General features: G+C 45.9%; 1 protein-coding gene and 1 pseudogene across 10 annotated transcripts in view; one reads left to right on the plus strand and one right to left on the minus strand.

The window, feature by feature from the left end:
- The window catches only part of LOC129006519 (neuroblastoma breakpoint family member 1), a 72252-nt gene that overhangs the window by 39092 nt on the left and 12043 nt on the right, over positions 1 to 21117 (minus strand). For 2 of the 10 annotated variants that reach the window (XM_063659075.1, XM_063659083.1), the window contains 9 exons: positions 9779 to 9861; positions 9440 to 9509; positions 8290 to 8603; positions 6678 to 6887; positions 4834 to 4936; positions 3783 to 3997; positions 2660 to 2732; positions 1983 to 2194; positions 722 to 931 (listed from right to left, as the gene is read on the minus strand). In XM_063659075.1, the coding sequence (XP_063515145.1) occupies positions 722 to 931; positions 1983 to 2194; positions 2660 to 2732; positions 3783 to 3997; positions 4834 to 4936; positions 6678 to 6852 (988 nt within the window). In that variant the 5' untranslated portion in view covers positions 6853 to 6887; positions 8290 to 8603; positions 9440 to 9509; positions 9779 to 9861. Of the gene's footprint in view, positions 1 to 721; positions 932 to 1982; positions 2195 to 2659; positions 2733 to 3782; positions 3998 to 4833; positions 4937 to 6677; positions 6888 to 6989; positions 7150 to 8289; positions 8604 to 9439; positions 9510 to 9778; positions 9862 to 21117 lie in introns of those variants that run through there. The other 8 variants (XM_063659070.1, XM_054436232.2, XM_063659073.1 and 5 more) reach the window with 8 other exon arrangements.
- On the plus strand, positions 10467 to 15896 carry LOC129006527 (profilin-1-like; annotated as a pseudogene).

Below are 21117 nucleotides of genomic sequence, written 5' to 3' on the forward strand. Positions count from 1 at the left end.
CGAGTAGCTGGGATTACAGGCGCCCACCACCACGCCCAGCTAATGTTTATATGTTTAGTAGAGATGGGGTTTCTCCATGTTTCCCAGGTTGGTCTCAAACTCCTGACTTCGTGATCCCCCTGCCTCAGCCTCCCGAAGTGCTGGGATTACAGGAGTGAGCTACCGTGCATGGCCCCTACTCCCCGCTCTTGATGCTGTCACTTATAGATACCACAGGTTCTATTAGGAGCAGACTCCTCTTGAAGTCCCTCAGAGCGGGTACTGTGTACTATCACCAAGTTTCCCTCAGGGTCCCTAGAACAGAGCTTTTCCTATTGGGCCTCAACAGAAGCTTGAACAGAATAAGGGTTCACTAGTCCCACACATTTAGAACAACAGACTAGGTGTTATTTGTCTGCCGGATCTTATATGGTACAGAGAGGATTCTTGAAAACACGATTTAGCCTCTTGGAGAAAACCGGTGGTTCTGTGCCTGTGTCCAAAATGAATAACTGCGATTTTAACTTTAGGCCCACCCCTACCTGACTGCAAACTTGGAAAGTTGCTAAATACTTTGGTACCTCTGACTTCCAAATTTAACAAAATGTGAAAATGCCCATTTCTATTTTCCTAGAAGTATGGGAAGGTTGAAATTATTTTCAATGGAGAGAGCATGTAGTTTCTCAGAGAGAAGACAGGACATCGTTCATCACTTTTGTGATGGTGAGCCTATAGAACTTACCGTAATTATTCTGCCGGTTGGCCAGGAAGTAGGCCAGTTGAGTTACAAGAAATTTCTGTTTGAGGTTTCTGAACTGCTGTTTGTGCTCTGCCAGCTGGGGGCGCGATTTCTTGTTGATTTCTAGAATGTTCATCTCTGCCTCCTCACTGGACCAAGGGCCAGCAGACACCACCATGCTGACGTTTGTGGCAGAAGAGGTGGGGTCAGGGACTGGGGAGAAGACAACCAAGCACATGATGGGTTAAAAACTGGTGAAATCAAGCAGGTTTAATCAGGACTGAGGGATGTCACTGACAGCCTTGTCCACTTCTTTGAAGATGTTGTCTCCCTGGTTTCACTCTTCTCATCTCCAGTCTTGATCTCCTTTAAGTCAACTTGTCTTAGCTACGCAGTCACCTTGAAACCAGGACATAAACCCTTCTACCTTTTCTTGCTTATAAGTTTCTAAAAAGCAAGGCTGGGCCCTGAGTTGTTGACCCCATGAGCGGCCAATGTTTCTGTGTAGCACAACAGATGGCTTTTTGTTTTTTAAATTTTTTTGTTTGTTTGGGTGCTTGGTTTTTGGTTTTCTGTTTTTTGTTTGAGATGGAGTCTCACTCTGTGGCCCAGGCTGGAGTGCAGTGGTGCTATTTCAGCTCACTGCAACCTCTGCCTCCCGGGTTCAAGCGATTCTCATGCCTCAGCCTCCCAAGTAGCTGGGATTACAGGCGCCAACCACCACGCCAGCTAATTCTTGTATCTTTAGTAGAGATGGGGTTTCGCCATGTTGGCCAGGCTGGTTTCGAACTCCTGACCTCAGGTGATCAGCCCACCTCGGCCTCCCAAAGTGCTGGGATTACAGATGTGAGCCAGCGCCCCTGGCCAGAGACTTCTTATTAATAGCTAAGACAAGCCAATGAAAAGGAGAGAGAGTCAAGCCTGAGAGTCGTGAATGAGGGTGGGAGGACACTCTGAACCGATCCTCCCACCTAAGCCTCCTGAGCAGTTGGGACTATAGGCACGCAGCACCATGCCTGGCTACTTTTTTGTATTCTTTGGAAGGATGGGTTTCACCATATTGTCCAGGCTGGTCTTGAACTCCTGAACTCAAATGATCCTCCCACTTGGGCCTCCCAAAGTGCTGTGATTATACGTGTGGGTCACTGCACCTAGCTCCATCCTAGTTTCTGACTAAACCAATATGTATGTATACAGCCTGTCCTCAGAATTGATCTTCCATAGCCTAGACAGAGGTATGAGACACAAGGAAAATAGAGGCTACCTGGGAGAAGGTTTACAGCATCCTGCCATTCATCATCAGAGGATTCATTGTCTACAACTAGAGTTGAGTCGACTTGGTCTTCCTCAAATATGATTTTGGTGTTCCCGTGAGGCTGGTTGGACTCACAAGGGCCGTGGCTATTTGAACAAGTGACGACACATTCCTCCAGTGAGTCCTCAGGGACTTCCTTTTCTTCAGCCTTCTGCACCTCCCTGATGAGCCAGGTGGGATAGAGATGACAGAAGATTAAACACACAGGGATTGGACCCCAGGGAGTCCTAGCTGGTTTTGACAGGAGGCATTAAGAAAGTGGCCCCAGAAAGCAAACAGGAGGTTCCCTTTCAGAGGGAACAGGCAATCCTCTTCTCTCTGCAACAGAGCATGGCTGCCGTGGGAGCCAGAGAGGAAGAGAGCAACTGGTGTTCATCGCACTGGACAGACAGGAGCCGAGGAGGATGAAGACTCAGCTATCCCTGTACGGTACAGACATGACACCCACCACACTCAGAGAAACACAACAGTTGCCACACCCTGTGTTCAAGCTGGGTTGAGTTTCACATACTGTGGCCGAGGGGAATGCAGACTTTCGGCCCATCATAGATGCCAGAGAGGGTGTGCCTCCTAGACCTTTTTCATATGTTACCACCCATTACTTGCTCCCGATTATTCAGTGTTACCTGGGAGCACATAATTCCTGTACTTTCTCAGCCTCCTCAACTTTAACATCTTCATCCTCATCTTCGTCATTTTCTGTAAATACAGAAGTGTTCATTCATTTATTTCCCACTTCACACTCTGCAAGCACAGTCAGCCCAATGTGCACACAGACATGAACATCTAGGAATGGTCACTGTTCAACTGAAAGCTCTCATGTTTTCTCTTTAACAAAATGCCCTGGCATGATTTCCTGATCCCTCAGGGAATGCATTTCTGACCTGGAGGGCCACCATCAAGATGTGGCCAAATATGGAAAAGATCTTTTGCTCCCCATATGATGGAGGCTTCTACAGCCTCTCTCTCGACTTTGGCAGCTGTCCCCCCCATCCCACTACAGGTCTGATTCCCAGGCACAGGCTTGGTGTCCTGTCACAGTTCACATTTCAAACATAATTCTTTCTCTCAGGAGAGGACAAACCTGTCCTACAGTCCTCTATGCATCAGGAGACTTCACAGGCCCTCCACGTGGCTTCTGCCCTGTTATTCAGGGACAGTCTCTCCATGGGGAGTGCTCCAGTCTCAAGCACTTCCTACCACCAAATGCCCCCACATCAAGTGCCTTCTCCAACACCACACGGTGAGGGGCTTTATCTCATTTTGAAAAGCAGTCATAAGTGTTCCCACATTTGGATGCTTCAGACCCTTGCAAGTGACAATTTCCTTGCCTTTGCAGATGGAGACAGAGAAACTCAGGAAGGATAAATCACTCACTCACGGACAGTTTCTAAGAACATTGCCAAAGAGACAGCCTGGGAACCTGCCTTCTGAGTCCAGAGCTCTTTTCACTCTAACAAGCACTCTCTCATCACAGCCTCTTTCCTGTCCTTTAAAACTAGAAACGTGCTGCTTCTTGCTCCAAAGACCACCTTCCATCAAGGAAGGAGGGACATTTGCAATACTGTGACCTCCAACCCCATGGGTTTCCCATCTCTCTTCTTACCCAGGAAGTCCTGGTCATGTCATGGCCACATATGTTTAGTGGGAAAAAACACCACCGATACAACTGTCATTGTGAAAGTATGGAGGTCTGGAGTCTCTCATAAGCCTGGGGTTTTCGCTCATCAGGGCCTATGGCCACATTACCTGGACTGAGCTTTTGGACGAGGTGCTGTGCCAGCCTACATCCCTCAGCCAGCTGTTCTCGGAGGTCCCGTCCCTGGGAGTTGTCCGGCTCATGCGGAGTGAGGAGGGCCTGGAGATGCTGTTTCAATGAGTGGGAGGCATCTCTCCCTTCCTGTAACTTCTCCCTTAATCGGGTAAGCTCTCGTTCCTGAGAGTGAACCAGGACTTTATATTGCCTAAGGTGAGATAGTAGAGAAAATTTAACAGTGGAAAGGGATGAGCGATCAGTTCCAATATTGCAACACAGATTTCTGAGACAATGTCCTCAAGGAGACCACCAAGCAGAAGACCAGCACGTGTGTAAAGAAATGTCTGTACCAAAGAGAAAGAATAAAAAATGGTTCACGGGCTTCCTCTACATGAGAGAGGGCTCCTGGAAGACCCTCCACGATGTTCCATTCATCTTTCTCTTCTGTCAACAAAAGTAGGTGTCTTCCTAATTCAGTTTCAAAAACACATCCATCTTTTCAGTTCCTCACTCTGGCCATGGACATTTCCACATGAATATACACATAGTGCATCTCGCAGCGACTAGATACAAAGCCATGGACAGAAATGAGGCTAGGTGCAGATGGGGCCAATTGAAAAGATGAAAGTAAAGAATGACAGGCTCGAGAAGACAACACAGATGGAGTGAAAGGATGAGAAGCCACAGTCAGTCAGGAGGTGATTCTGACTAAGGGCGAGTGGGGTGGTGATGGCACATCAGTTTGAGTATACTGAATGCTGCTGGCTGGTTCCCACTCCTTCGGTTAATTTTGTGTTATGCGCATTTCACCTCAACAACTACTTGTTTGAAAAACAGAAAATAAGGCTCTGAGAAACAACTGCAACCCATAACTTATTATTGTCCTTGTTCTCTGCTTGATAAATCTTTGTGTGTCGTGAGCCTGCCATGGCAATTCCTGCCCTTCCGCTGGCCCAGCTTAGCTCTGATTTCTCCCTGCCGAGCTGCTGTACTTCAGAGATGTACACACCTGCCCACCTGCCTGACCCCACGGGGCCCGCTCACCTGAGCTCCTCAGCTTGCCCGAGCTGCTCTGCAAGCTTCTCTTCCTTGAACAGCCGCTCATCCCTCAGCATAGATTTGAGGAGGTCTTTGCAGTCTTCATACTCTGAGAAAAGACAGACACGCCTGCCTCAGTGAAAGGCTGGACATGCTGCTCTGGTCACTGCCTACAGGGCAGGAGCCAGGTCCATCCCAAGGACAAAACTGTGCCCACTACCAGGCTCTAGGCAGGGATTTCCACATCTTTACCCTTCAGTCTCCTGACTTGCTGGCATCTGATTCCCCAAAATTTAGAGACAAAGAAAGAGAAACTCAAGGCACATCAAGGAAGTTGACAAGATGATTCAACCACAACGAAGTGGAGTCAGAATTCTCAGCCCGAGGTCTGACTCTGAATGTGGGGCTACTTTCCCAAGCCTTGCAGCCTCTCCTCTAAAACACTGCACTGGGGCATGAAGTAGTGATTTCTTGTACAGTCGGAAAGGCCCCTCGGACTATGGGACTGATGGTTTCCCCTTTACTGGGAATTTCAAGGACATATATGTCAAAGATCTTAACATCTTTGATTTTTAAATCATAACTTCAGATGTGATTTTAAGAATCACATCTGAAGCATAAAGTATGAGACATAAGACCATAAGGCCACGAAGGAAATCTGCCCAAATACTTATAAGGTTTGTGTTAATTTAGAAACAGTAGAATGAAGAACTAACAGATAGTGTTTTCTCTGTGCCAATGAACATTCTAGGAGATTGACAAGAAATAGCTCATGTAATTCACTGCAGCAAATTACAGAGGTAGGTATTTCTCTAGTACCCTATGTACAGTTGAGGAAACTGAGGGACAGACAAGACAAGCAACTTGGATGGAGCCCAGGAGACAGGCCCAGGGTCCCTGCTCTGCACGCTGCACTGCTACTTCCACACATTCTCGGGTGTGATCTTTCTTCCCTTTTAGGAACAAGAGCCTGTGACCCAGGAAGCAGGACTTCCCTCTCACCAGGGTACTCTCTGCTTTTCTTTTGACGAGTCTTGCCCTGTCGCCCAGGCTGGAGTGCAATGGCGTGTTCTTGGCTCACTGGAACCTCTGCCTCCTGGGTGCAAAGGATTCTCCTGCCTCAGCCTCCCGAGTAGCTGGGATTACAGGCGCCCGCCACTATGCCCAGCTAATGTGTGTATTTTTAGTAGAGACGGGGTTTCTCCATGTTGCCCAGGCTTGTCTCAAACTCCTCACCGTGTGATCCGCCCGCCTCAGCCTCCCAAAGTGCTGGGATTACAGGAGTGAGCCACTGTGCACGGCCCCTACTCCCTGCTCTTGATGCTGTCACTTATAGATACCACAGGTTCTATTAGGAGAAGACTCCTCTTCAAGCCCCTCAGAGCGGGTACTGTGTACTATCACCAAGTTTCCCTCAGGGTCCCTAGAACAGAGCTTTGCCTATTGGGCCTCAACAGAAGCTTGAACAGAATAAGGGTTCACTAGTCCCACACATTTAGAACAACAGACTAGATGTTATTTCTCTGCCGGATCTTATATGGTACAGAGAGGATTCTTGAAAATACAATTTAGCCTCTTGGAGAAAACCGGTGGTTCTGTGCCTGTGTCCAAAATGAATAACTGCGATTTTAACTCTAGGCCCACCCCCACCTGACTGCAAACTTGGAAAGTTGCTAAATACTTTGGTACCTCTGACTTCCAAATTTAACAAAATGTGAAAATGCCCATTTCTATTTTCCTAGAAGTATGGGAAGGTTGAAATTATTTTTAATGGAGAGAGCACTTAGTTTCTCAGAGAGAAGACAGGACATCGTTCATCACTTTTGTGATGGTGAGCCTATAGAACTTACCGTAATTATTCTGCTGCTTGGCCAGGAAGTAGGCCAGTTGAGTTACAAGAAATTTCTGTTTGAGGTTTCTGAACTGCTGTTTGTTCTCTGCCAGCTGGGGGCGCGATTTCTTGTTGATTTCTAGAATGTTCATCTCTGCCTCCTCACTGGACCAAGGGCCAGCAGACACCACCATGTTGACGTTTGTGGCAGAAGAGGTGGGGCCAGGGACTGGGGAGAAGACACCGAAACACACGATGGGTTAAAAACTGGTGAAATCCAATAAGTTTTATCACGACTGAGGGATGTCAGTAACTGAAATTCTTAACTTACTGTTGACAAAAATGTGATCAGTCCCCGCAGCACTTTAGGATCGTTAACGACAAAAACAATGTTCAAATTGCCTGAGCTCAGAGCTGTAGGCACTGCCAATAGCTCCGTCTCCAACAAGAGTGAGGAAGATCGTGGCCGGTGTGCCAGGTAACGGTCTGCAGTTGCAATAACAGAATTAGAAGGTGGGGGTGCCATGGAATCTTAGGAGCCCTGCATTCCAATTGCCCAGGCTTTGCTGAAACACAGGCACCCTGGTCTCACCTGAGGGTCACCACCAATGGGGATCATTCCTCCAAAATTCACTCTCAGTATTCATTTACACTTGTGACAATGCCACAGACCCATCTCTTTCCCAATACATCTAAGCACATTCCTCACTTTTTATCGCTTGTCTGAACAACATCATCGAGGCAGAACCAGTTTCCCAACAGGTTATATTTTCATAATGGTACTCATGAAGTCACCCTACCTGCTCTAAGTTAAAACAGATCTTAAGGCTTTTCCACAAGTGTAAGATATCAAACTTTTAGCCTGCCCTGATTTCCTCTGGGTCTTCTCCAGTTTTGTCTGTATCCACTGGAAAGTGAATGAATAATTCATTTGTAAAAAAGTTGTCTTTCCTCTCTCAGTATTCTTCTTGCTGCTTCCCATTGTTATCTTGATTTCTTTTTTCTTACTGGGGCACCATCTTGGCTTTTCATTACACTCTAGACCAGTTTGACATCCCTATATCCAGAGCTCTTCCTCTATGTGGGTTGATTTTTTAATGTCACTGAGCACTACATTTTATACTTGTCACTTATGGATGTCATTCTAGTGTTCCAAGAGCTCTTTTCAAGGTATCAAGTGATCAAAATCATTTATATAGAGATCTCCTGAAAACATGTGTGACCATCTGTCTTGGGAAGTTTCATAAACCTGATGCTATTTTGTTGTTTCTATTTTGTTTTCCCATATACTGCAAAGAACAGGGCTATGAGCGGTTCTTATGGAATATGGTTTGATATCTTTTTTGTTGGGTTGGACTAACACCATTGATTTTTGGTTTCATTCCTCTAACAGAACATGGCAAGATCAGGGTTATGGTTGATCTAACAGAACATGAGGATCACGGTTGGTTGGTGATCCTCAGTGTTGCAGTAGAACGTGAGTTTGAGATGAGAGGAATGAGTAGGAAAGAGTGATCCCCTGAACCACCTCCTCACTTTCTGAGCTTTCATCCCCACCTAGGTTTTGTGAGCCTGGAACTTGGGAGACTGTTCTGTAGCCCAGGTCTCCTAAGATTGGCTGCTGGACTTGCCTGAGTTGAGGGTGCAGTGAGTGTGATCCTGGGCTGTCCAGTATTCATGTGGAAGTGAAGGAAGGAGGACTGGATCAATCCCATTTCAAAGCGTGTCTCTCTGCAGCCCGCGCTGTCCTCCAATCACACTGTAAGGATACTGCTTTAAGATGTATCAACGGCTTTAAGTAAATATATTTTCCGGCATTTGGGAGACCTGACATCCTGTGTCATAATGAAAATCTGTCATGTTTCTTTATTTTAAAAATGATAAAACTGCAAGTTCACAGAGTTACATGGCTTACTTGAGGTCACACAGCGATGAGTTTTCAGCACTGCCAATAAAAGCAATCACAGTAATTATTCAGTAATTATTCATAGGATCCATATAATTCAGTAAATATTCACATAATTATTTACTAGTTGTTCATTGACCAATTCGTACAAGGCATTTTGCTCAAAACTGTGCTCATATTTGGACACTGTATCTTCATCATAATCCTGTGGTAATGCTATTATCCATAAGTAACAGGTAAGTAACCTGAAGAAGACGGGTAGCAAATCATGTATTTGGACACATTTCCATTTTTTTTTTGGTTTTTGTGATGCTGGAAGAATGACCAGAATGAGTCATAGGAAGAGTATACATTCCTGTAGTATTTTCCAGGACAGAGGTGTGACTTCCTAGAGTACTGGGACCAGAATTCCCAAGTGTCTGCAACCTTGCTTTAACAGTGTGGGAAATAACCTCTATCACCTGGAATTCCTCTGGAACTCTGGAATATACAAGAGAAGTATGAGACTTGGGTCTTCCCTTGGCTGTGTTTAATTCACTCTTCTATGGAATACCAATGATTCTCACTAAGACTGGCCTTTTCATAACCACAATGTGCATTTTGTGGAGAAGATTTTACGCTTTGCTCTATTTAGAAAGAATAAATATGAGCAATGGTTTAGGTTTTATGCCCTGGACTTAATATTTTTCTGATTCCTGTTTTGAGATTAAATTCTCATGTAAATAGAAAAATACTCATTATTGCTTATAAGGCCAAGTTTGTTATTAGTTTGAGTTTTTGAAGATGAAGCACAAACTTTTGATTTTATCTTTGTCTGTCCCTGTCAGAGCCATTCGTTGTCTCTCAGTATGACCTGGACTTGCCCCTGCACTTACCCTCATCCTGCTGAACCATCTCCATGCACTGTCCAATTCCATCAGTGACTCGGGCTCCTCCCAAGACTCCCTGAAAAGGGCACAGGGATCAGGACGTTAGGAACATTCCAGACACAAAGGCAACCCATACTGTAGAGTGGGCAGCTGTGTTTCCACTTCCCTAATATTCCAGTGATGTCCTAAAACTGAAAGGAACACTTTCCCTTTTTAGGGGTCTGTTCTTCATGTCTCAGTGCCTCTGATCTAGTGAACACAACTGTCCTGAAAGTGAAAGAACTTGCTAAATTTCTAGTTTCTTCTTAGGTGCCTAAAATAGATTTATAAGACTTCCTTACTTACCCATGACTGCTGAAGTTTGAATTCTTAGCAGTACGATTCTTTTTCTTGTAAGGCGAGCAGCTTAGGAAAGATTGGCCATCTTGCTGTGCAAAAAGAGGTAAATTTAATTTCTACTCAAAGCATGCTTGAATTTGAAATTAGGGCTTCCACTCTGCCGAAGTTGGAGCATCACTGCATCAGGCATGTGTCCTGAAGGGCTCGTGTCTCTGCTATACTCAGAGTTTAAATGGAGCCCAGCAAGCCAGATCTCCTTTACTTCTAGGTTCCCTCAACAGTTTCTCCTCTGCTTTAGAGACTGCATTGAAAATATTCTTGTTCTGCTGTTGTGTTTTGGCTTTGGAATGATGTCATGCAGCTCAATGGGTCCCACCCCCAATTGATCAAAGTAAGAAACAGCTGGGAAAGTCAGTGCAAATACAAGTTCATTGTCCTCCTTGCAGGGATTCTGATTCAGAGGGCTCAGGTGGGGCCTGGAATGTGTTTGTTAACATGACTCAGATGTGCAGTCAATTTGGGGACCCACTGATAGCATTGACCTTACAGTTTATGGGATGATTCTTCCTGTTTTGCTGATGAAGAAACTGAGGCACACAGAGTCTGTAACTTGCCCAAGTTCCCCTTGCTGTAAGTCCTGGAGCCAGATCTAAGGTGGACCAGTTCTTCTCTCCCCTATACCTCATTTCTGAATAAAGGAAAACTTCTGGAATTTCACTTCTTTCATCTGACACATTTCCTCACAACATGCAGCCAGCATCATATTTTGGTCACTTACTATTAAAGTGAGATGCTTTTTTTTTTTTTTTTTTTTTTTTTGAGACAGGGTCTTATTCTGTCACGCAGGCTGGAGTGCACTGGTGATTATAGATCACGGCAACCTTGAACTTCTGGGCTCAAGCGATTCTCCTACCTCAGCTTTCCAAGTAGTTGGAACTCTAGGCACACATCACCATTTCTGACTAATTTTTTATTTTTCATAGAGACAAGGTCTTGCTATGTTGCTCAGGCTGGTTTTGAACTTCTGGCCTCAAGCGATCCTCCCACCTAGGCCTCCAAAACTGCTGGGATTACAGGAGTTAGCCACTGAACCTAGCCCTGAAATGCTTTTCTTTTCATGTTTTTTTTTTAATGAAAATACAGGACATGGAGATGTGGAAAGACACCTTGCTTTATTACTTTTGTTATTATTATTATTTATGCAGTAGAATTTATATATCACAAAATTCACCATTTTTAAGCATATATTTCAGTGTCTTTTACCATATTCCAAAACTTTCACAACCATCACCACTACCTCATTCCAGAATATTTTCATAATGCCAAAAAGCATGCCTGTACCTATGGGCAGTCACTCTCCAATTCCCCCCTTCTTGCGCTCTCTGACAACCACTAATCTACTTTCTCTATATATTGATGTACTTGTTCTGGGAACTTCCTCTATATGGAATAACAAAGTGTGGTATTTTCTATCTGCTTCTTGGAATACTGTTCTCAAGTTTCATCCTTTCTAGCCTGCATCAGTACTTCAACTTTTTATGGCCAAATAATATTCCACTATATGGTTATACCACATTTTGTTTATTCATCAACTGATGGTGGTTTAAGATGTTTCCACTTTTTAACTATTATGAATAATGCTGCTGTGAACAGCTTTGTACAAGTTTTTGAGTGAACACCTGTTTTTCATTTTCTTGATTATAAACCTAGGAGTGCAATTGCTGCATCATATGTCACTTTATGTTTAACTTTTTTTATGTTTAACTTTTTGAGGAACTCACACACTGTTTACTAACTTCAGTAACTACATCATTTTAGATTCCCAATAGTAATATATGAGAATTCCATATTCTCCATCACTTTTGAAACATGTGTTGTCTTTATTTTTTTCTTAAGTCATACTGCTGGGTGTGAAGTGGTATCTCATTTTGGTTTAAATTTACATTTTCCTAATGACGAAAAACATTGAACATCTTTGCATGTGCTTCTTGGCCATTTGTGTGTTTCCTTTAGAAAAACCTCTACTCACAGCTTTTTTCCCATTGTTAAATGTGGTTGTCGTTTATTGCTCAGTTATATGAATTCCTTATATACTCTAGGTACTAGACCTGTGTCAAATATATAACTTGGAAATAGTTCTCCCATTATGTGGCTTATCTTTTCACTTCCTTGAGACAGTGTCCTTTGAAGCATATGTTTTTTATTTTAATTAAGTCCATTTATCTATTTTTCAGTTGTTTGTGCCTACTGAAAAAATGTCTAATCCAAAGTCACAAAGATTTGTACCTATGTTTCCTTCAAGACATCATCTTTTGAATGAGAACTTTCCTGGGTTTTAGAGGAGGGTGGACATTGTTTATTTATGCCTCCTGTCCATTACTGACGTTCCTCCTGATTGTTATTCATATGCTCACCACCCCTCCATGGAGCATCCATGGCCTGTAACAGAGATCTGGGGACTGATATCCTTCAACTGACTTTGGCACTGGTGTGAGCCCCGGTCATGTGATTCAGCTTGGCCTTAACCCGACCCAGTTGCACATATTCCTCAGGCCCTTTAGAGTTGAAGTCGAGACCTCTCTGAGAACGCTTGCCAGCCCATGCTGTTCTAAGGCTGGAGCAAACTTCCTCCGTCTATTCCAGACAGAGGGGACTGCAGCGGTTAGACTCACTCAAGATATCTCTGGTGTTAGAAAGAAGACCTGTTTCAGGGTTTGGGGAAGATTGTTCAATATGAATTAGGTCCTCTTTAATTATTTTTACTGTATGTGTGACTTCTTTCTAGAAACAAAGGAAGAATATGTATGTTAGAACATTTTGCCTATTCTTTGTCAATTGTTGTTTATCTACAATTTTAAGATGGCTAAAGGAGAGTTCAGTGTCAATATATTCTTAACAACTAATTATGGCTCATGTCCACTGCCATGCAATCATATTTAAATCTATCAACTATCCTGTTACTTAGGTATTATCCTGTTCCTGATGAGAAAACAAACTCAGAAAGATTGCTAAATTTCCCTAGGTCACAAAACTAGTGAGGAGAGGAATAAGAATTAGAGACCAGTTCCTTTGGCCTTCCAAGCTAACCTTGTACCATTAGATCAAACTGATTCGCATACTTTTGCTGGAATTAGTCTCTCACTTGATTTTCCCAAGGAAACAGTGTGCCACTTTAATCAAACTTTGAAATTTAATACTCTTTTTATTATACTTTTTTGTCTTTGTTCTATTCCATTGCTTTTGGTTTCTTCTCAATGGATCCCTCTTATTTCTAGGCTAAATATTTGTTACCTACTTTCTGTCAATTTTCAATTTTTGAGTGTTTGTTATCTCTCTGTTGTATGCTAACAGTTCTTCACTGAGGTAAAATTTGCATAGAGTATACTGCAAAAAACCTAAAGGTACAGCTTAATAAAATTTACTGTAATTATACATTGTATAATAACACCCAGTTGAAGACAGAGAACATTTTCCCCCATGCCACAAAGTTCTGATGTGATTCTTGCCAGTCAATACTCATCCCCCAGATGAAGAACATATTCTGAATGTTGTCACTGCATTAGCCCCTTTGTATTGCTGGAAAGGAATACCAGAGGCTGGGTAATTTATAAAGGAAACAGGTGCATTTTGCTCATAGTTCTGCAGGCTGCACAAGAAGCATGGCAACCGCAACTGCTCCTAATGAGGGCCTGAGGCTGCTTCCACTTGCAGCAGAAGGTGAAAAGGAACCACAGTGTGCAGAGATCATACGGCGAGAGAGGAAGCAAAAGAGAGCAAGGAAAGGTGAGAGGCACTTTTTAATAACCAGCTCCTACAGGAACTAAGAGAGTGAGAATTCACTCACTACCTTCTCCCAGGGTGGGGATTAATCTATTCATGAGGTATCCACTCCCATGACCCAAACACCTCCCAATTACCCCCACCTCCAACACTGGGGACCACATTTAAACATGTGATTTGGAGGGGACCAATATTTAAAACTTAGCAGCCACCATAGATTCATTTTGCTTGATCATGTGCTTCATAAAAATGGAATCATTTTGGCTGGGGCTGGCGGCTCATGCCTGTAATCCCAAGACTTTGCAAGGCTGAGTCGGGCAGATCACCTGAGGTCAGGAGTTCAAGACCAGCCTGGCCAACATGGTAAAACCCTGCCTCTACAGAAAATACAAAAAATTAGCCAGGCGTGGTGGCAGGTGCCTGTGATCCCAGCTACTTGGGAGGCTGAGGCAGGGAAAATGTTTTGAACCCAGGAGGCAGAGCCGAGATCGTGCCACTGCACTCCAGCCTGGTGGACAGAGTGAGACTCCATCTCAAAAAAATTTTAAAAAGGAATCATTTAGTACTTTCTCTTGTTTTGACTTCTCCTACTCAGGTGCTTCTATATGCCACTAATTTGTTTGATTGTGTTTTTCCCTTTTTCATTTTGTTTTGGCCAAGTAATATCCTATTGACTGTATGATTATCACACAATTTGATATCCATTTTTCTGATGGGAGAGAGGTTTACTTGTTGGCTACTGTGCATAAGTAACTATGAATATTCTCATACAATTATTTCTGTGAAGGTACATACTTATTTTCCTGGGTATCTATAGCTAGGGATGGAGTTGATTGGTGAATGGGAAGAAAATGGACACAGAGTTTTGCAAAGTTATTGTATTATTTTACATTTCTATGAAAGATGTAGGCCATTTCCAGTTGCTCTACATTCCCGCACACTTAATATTTTCAGTCTTTTAAATTATAGCCATTCTACTAGGTGGGTAGTGATATCCTATTTTGGTTTTCTCATGCCTAATGTTCAGTGAGATATCTTCTTATGGAAAATATCTTCTCAAAATTTTATGTTCATTGATATACAGGTGTCTTTGTCATTTTCTTTGTAATCTATAGGAGTTCTTTATATATTTTTATATATTTTGAATGCATCCACTTATATACACAAATTTTTTGCTATATTATATAGCAAATAATTGTTTGGTCTAAGATTGCTTGTAAGTCGTTAAACAACAACATAATAAGCAGAAGGTTTTTTAAAATGAAGTGCAATTCGCTTGATTTCTTATTGCGGTGTTACATTATCTAGTCTAAGAAACATTTTCCTATGTCAAGTTCATGAAATTATTTCCTATTTTTCCTTTACACGGTTTCTAATTTTAACTTTCACATCTTAAGTTAATTTCAATGTATGATGGAGAGTGGTTAACATTAACTTTTTAAAACAACAAATATTATTTCACTCAAAATCGTTTTACTTAAAAGTCTTTCATTTCCCCAATGAAGGGCATTGGTGTCTTTGTTTTTAAAACATTTAGAAGTGGCGGCGTGAGCATGCTCCCACTCCTGGATGGGAATTGAACAATGAGAACACTTGGACACAGGGCAGGGAACATCACACACCACGGCCTGTCATGGGGTGGGGGGCTGGGTGAGGGATAGCATTAGGAGAAATACCGAATGTAAATGACGAGTTAATGGGTGCAGCAAAGCAACATGGCACATGTACACCTATGTAACAAACCTGCACGTTGTGCACATGTACCCTAGAACTTAAAGCGTAATAAATATATATATATATATGGTGGTGTGAGGGCCGCTGCACAGCTAGCAGAGCTGTGGTGAGGAGGGCAGCGCCTCCCCTGTGCCCCAGCCCAGGTGGCCCCAGCAGCAGTGACCAGAAGGAGCCCCCGCAGCCGCGCAATGGCCAGGTGGACACCTCTATCTACAGCCTCGTGGTAAATGGGAACTGTTAGGTTTGAGGCCATCGTGGGCAACAAGGACTCAACCTCCATCTGGGCTGCCGTCCCAGGGAAAACCTTCGTGAACATCACGAAGCTAAGGTTGGTGTCCTGGTTGGCAAAGACTGGTCAAGCTTTTTCGTGAATGGACTGACACTGCGGAGCCGGAAATGTACTGTGGTCCCGGACTCACTGCTGCAGGATGGGGAGTTGACCGTGGATCTTCAAACAAAGAGCATCGGTGGAGCCCCCACCTTCAATGTCACTGTCACCATGACTGCCAAGACGCTAGGCCTGCTGATGGGCAAAGAAGCTGTCCATGGCAGTTTCATCAAAAAGAAATGTTATGAAATGGCCTCCCACTTTCAGCGTTCCCAGTACTGACCTCCTTTGTTCCTTCCCCTCAACCGTTCCCCACAGCTTTGCCCTCCTTTACTTCTCATACACACATATGCCATTTTAATTTTGGGGGCCATTACCCCACACCCCTATTGCTGCCAAAACCACATGGGCTGGGGGCCAGGGATAGATGGACAGACACCTTCTCCTACCCATGGCCCTCCTGTGTGTGCTTGGAAAATTTTTTTGAGGGATTTTTTATGAATAAAAAAGATTCTACTAAAACAACTAAATAACTGTACATATCTGGTCATATTGTTTGAATCTGTATTCTTTTACTTTGATATATTTATGAATACTTACACCAGTACTACCGTTTGTAAATTACTGTAGCTTTAAAATCAGGTTTGAAGTCTAGCAGAGTAAGGCTTCTTCAAGACCGACTTGCCTATTCTAGGTTCTTGGATTTTCCAATACATTTTGAAATTAGCTTTTACATTTCTCTAAAATCTCCTACTAGAAATATTAATCAGAATTGTATTAATGTAATATGCTAACAAAATTGAATCTTCCAATCAATGAACATGATATATATTTCTCTATTTAGTCTTCTTTAATTTTTCTCATCAATTGCTTTTAGGGGCCTTGTACCTGCTTCACTGCATGTATTCTTAAGCATGTAATGATTCCGAATACTAATTTCTATTATGTTTTATTGAATTTCATTTTCTAGCTGCTATTTGCTAGTATGGAGAAATTAACATGACGAAATCAACGTTATAAAGGCATTATTTAGGTACAACAGAGTGCACCACTTTAAAATGTGTAATTCAATGCATGTTTACAAATGTATACACTAATGGAACTACTGCCACAACCAGGATAGAGGAATTTCCCTATGCCCCAAAGTTTCTTGTACCCCTTTGCAGTTCATCAGTCTTTCAGCCCTCGGCCTCAAGGAGCTGCTGTCACTTCAGATCCGTTTCCATTTTCAACCATTTTCTATAAATGAAATTATACCCGTATTCTTTTGTGTCTGCCTTCTTTCATGCATCAACATAATTTTAAAATCCATCCATATGAGTATTTGCATCAACGGTTAATGCCCTGTAATTGCTGAGTAGTATTCCTTTGTGCGGCTATACCACGTTTGTTTATACTTTCACTTGTTATTGGACGTTTCTATCATTCCACGTTTGGGCTATTATGAAGAAACTATCATAAGCATCCATATGTGGCAGGCCAGGTCTCACTAACACAGGCCTCCCTAACAACTGTTTCAGTACCGACTGAGTGGTTCAGTTAAATATTAAGAGGAAAAAAAAAAAAAGCCCAGTCCCCTTATTACAAAGGCTGGAATGTAACGAAAGCCCACCGAGTTTTGCCTAGGCTTTTCCTGGGCCTTAAAGCATGACAAAATAACGAAGGCATTCTTAACAGGAGTCATTTAGTATTAAACAAGTTTTATTGGGGGTCTGAAGAAACTCCCCAGGCCTCCACAAACAAGTTTATTGGAGGTCTGAAGGAACTCCCCAAACCTCTGTGATTTAGCAGGAGACAAGGGTGCCCAGCACCTAGACCCATTTAGATTAAGTGAATTTACTGAGGCTTCAGAGGAAGGTCTTCAGGACTCAGACCTTACTTATAGATTAGAAGTTAATCACTTACGTATTTAGATGAATGCACACTTCCACATACACATATAGTTTAGAAGGTACATAAGCTCAGGAAAACTTTGTAATTTTGAGTTGGTCTGCTGATAATTTCCAGGCCTTTTCCCTGAAACCAGTTGCAGAAGTCAAAACTCTCTTCCTCCCCAGTTCATCTGCATCTCATTACTGGGCCACAAGAAATAGCAGCCCACCCCTCAGTCTGGTCTGGAAATACACATACAGATCATGTGCAGACATAGTGTGTAAATTCCTAGGAATGGAATTACTGTCCATCTGATTTGTGTATGTTTAACCTTTAAGAAACTGTTAGATTTTCAAACGAGTCCTACCATTTTTCATTCCTACAAGTATAAGACTTCCAAGTGCTTTATATCCTCACCAACATGTGCTATTTTCAGCCTTTTAAATTTTAGTCATTCTCTTGGATATGTACTGGTATCTCATTGTTGTATTGATTGATCTCCCTGATGACTAAACAGTAGAGCTTCTTTTCCTAGGCTAATAGACCATTCATGTATCTTCTCTTCTGAAGTATCTATTCAAGTCTTTTGAGAAATTGTTTCATTGTGCTGTTTATCTTATCAGACTTACATATATATATATATATACACACACTATATATATATACACACACACTATATCTACACACTATATATATACACACACTATATATATAAATACACACTATATATATATACACACCATCTAAAAAAACACTTTGTTGGAAATAAATATGATATCTCCTATATTGTGGTTTCTTTTTATGTTCTCTTTTTTTTTTTTTTTTTTTTTTTTTTTTTTATTTCTGAAGTATTTATTGATCATTCTTGGGTGTTTCTCGGAGAGGGGGATATGGCAGGGTCATAGGATAATAGTGGAGAGAAGGTCAGGAGATAAACACATGAACAAAGGTCTCTGGTTTTCCTAGGCAGAGGACCCTGCGGCCTTCTGCAGTGTTTGTGCCCCTGAGTACTTGAGATTAGGGAGTGGTGATGACTCTTAAAGAGCATGCTGCCTTCAAGCATCTGTTTAACAAAGCACATCTTGCACCACCCTTAATCCATTTAACCCTGAGTTGACACAGCACATGTTTCAGAGAGCAGGGGGCTGGGGGAAAGGCCATAGATCAACAGCATCCCAAGGCAGAAGAATTTCTCCTAGTCAGAACAAAATGGAGTCTCCTATGCCCACCCCTTTCTACACAGACACAGCAACAATCTGATCTCTCCTTCCTTTCCCCACACTTCCTCCCCTTCTCTTCAACAAAACCGCCATCGTCCTCATGGCCCGCTCCCGATGGTCGCTGTCTCTTCGGAGCTGTTGGGTACACCTCCCAGACAGGGCAGCCGGGCAGAGGCGCTCCTCACCTCCCAGACAGGGCGGCTGGGCAGAGGCGCCCCTCGCTTCCCAGACGGGGCCGCCCGGGCAGAGGCGCTCCTCTCCTCCCAGAAGGGGCGGCCGGGCAGAGGCGCTCCTCACTTCCCCGACGGGGCCGCCCGGGCAGAGGCGCTCCTCGCTTCCCAGACGGGGCCGACCGGGCAGAGGCGCTCCTCAGTTCCTCCCAGACCGGGTGGCAGCCGGGCAGAGGCGCTCCTCACCTCCCAGACGGGGCGGCCGGGCAGAGGCGCTCCTCACTTCCCCGACGGGGCGGCCGATCAGAGGCGCTCCTCACTGGGGCGGCCGAGCAGAGGCGCTCCTCACTTCCCAGAGGGGGCGGCCGGGCAGAGGCGCTCCTCACTTCCCAGACGGGGCGGCCGGGCAGAGACGCTCCTCACTTCCTCCCAGATGGGGTGGCGGCCAGGCAGAGGCGCTCCTCACCTCCCAGACAGGGCGGCCGGGCAGAGGCGCTCCTCACTTCCCAGACTGGGCGGCCGGGCAGAGGAGCTCCTCACCTCCTAGACGGGGCGACCAGGCAGAGGCGCTCCTCACTTCCCAGACGGTGTGGCGGCTGGGCAGAGGTGCTCCTCCCTTCCCAGATGGGGCAGCCAGGCAGAGGCGCTCCTCACTTCCCAGACGGTGTGGCGGCCGGGCAGAGGTGCTCCTCCGTTCCCAGATGGGGCAGCCAGGCAGAGGCGCTCCTCACTTCCCAGACGGTGTGGCGGCCGGGCAGAGGTGCTCCTCCCTTCCCAGATGGGGCAGCCAGGCAGAGGCGCTCCTCACTTCCTCCCAGAAGGGGTGGCGGCCAGGCAGAGGCGCTCCTCACTTCCCAGAGGGGGCGGCCGGGCAGAGGTGCTCCTCACTTCCTCCCAGACGGGGTGGCAGCCGGGCAGAGGCACTCCTCACCTCCCAGACGGGGCGGCCGGGCAGAGGTGCTCCTCATCTCCCAGACGGGGCGGCCGGGCAGAGGTGCTCCTCATCTCCCAGACGGGGCAGCCGGGCAGAGGTGCTCCTCACTTCCTCCCAGACGGGGTGACGGCCGGGCAGAGGCACTCCTCACCTCCCAGACGGGGCGGCCGGGCAGAGGCGCTCCTCACCTCCCAGACGGAGTGGTCAGGCAGAGGCGCTCCTCACTTCCCATATGGGGTGGCGGCCGGGCAGAGGCGCTCCTCACTTCCCAGATGGGGCAGCCGGGCAGAGGTGCTCCTCACTTCCTCCCAGACGGGGTGGCAGCCGGGCAGAGGCGCTCCTCACCTCCCAGACGGGGTGGCCGGGCAGAGGCGCTCCTCCCTTCCCAGACGGAGTGGCCAGGCAGAGGCGCTCCTCACCTCCCAGAGTGGGCGGCCGGGCAGAGGTGCTCCTCACTTCCTCCCAGACGGGGTGGCGGCCAGGCAGAGGCGCTCCTCACCTCCCAGACGGGGCGGCCGGGCAGAGGTGCTCCTCACTTCCTCCCAGACGGGGTGGCGGCCAGGCAGAGGCGCTCCTCACCTCCCAGACGGGGCGGCCGGGCAGAGGTGCTCCTCACTTCCTCCCAGACGGGGTGGCGGCCAGGCAGAGGCACTCCTCACCTCCCAGAGTGGGCGGCCGGGCAGAGGCGCTCCTCACTTCCCAGAGTGGGCGGCCGGGCAGAGGCGCTCCTCACTTCCCAGAGTGGGCGGCCGGGCAGAGGTGCTCCTCACTTCCCATAGGGGGCGGCAGCCGGGCAGAGGCGCTCCTCACTTCCCAGATGGGGCAGCTGGGCAGAGGTGCTCCTCACTTCCTCCCAGACGGGGTGGCGGCCAGGCAGAGGCGCTCCTCACCTCCCAGACGGGGCGGCCGGGCAGAGGCACTCCTCACCTCCCAGACGGGGCGGCTGGGCAGAGGCGCTCCTCACCTCCCAGAAGGGGCGGCTGGGCAGAGGCGCTCCTCACTGCCCATATGGGGTGGCAGCCGGGCAGAGGCGCTCCTCACTTCCCAGACGGGGTGGCGGCCAGGTAGAGGCGCTCCTCACTTCCCAGATAGGGCAACAGGGCAGAGGCGCTCCTCACTTCCTCCCAGACGGGGCGGCCGGGCAGAGGTGCTCCTCATCTCCCAGACGGGGCAGCCAGGCAGAGGCGCTCCTCACTTCCTCCCAGACGGGGTGGCAGCCGGGCAGAGGCGCTCCTCACATCCCAGATGATGGGCGGCCAGGCAGAGGCGCTCCTCACTTCCCAGATAGGGCGGCCGGGCAGAGGGGC

Source organism: Pongo pygmaeus, chromosome 1 (genome assembly GCF_028885625.2).
Source record: "Pongo pygmaeus isolate AG05252 chromosome 1, NHGRI_mPonPyg2-v2.0_pri, whole genome shotgun sequence".
In the NCBI taxonomy this organism is placed as follows: Eukaryota; Metazoa; Chordata; class Mammalia; order Primates; family Hominidae; genus Pongo; species Pongo pygmaeus.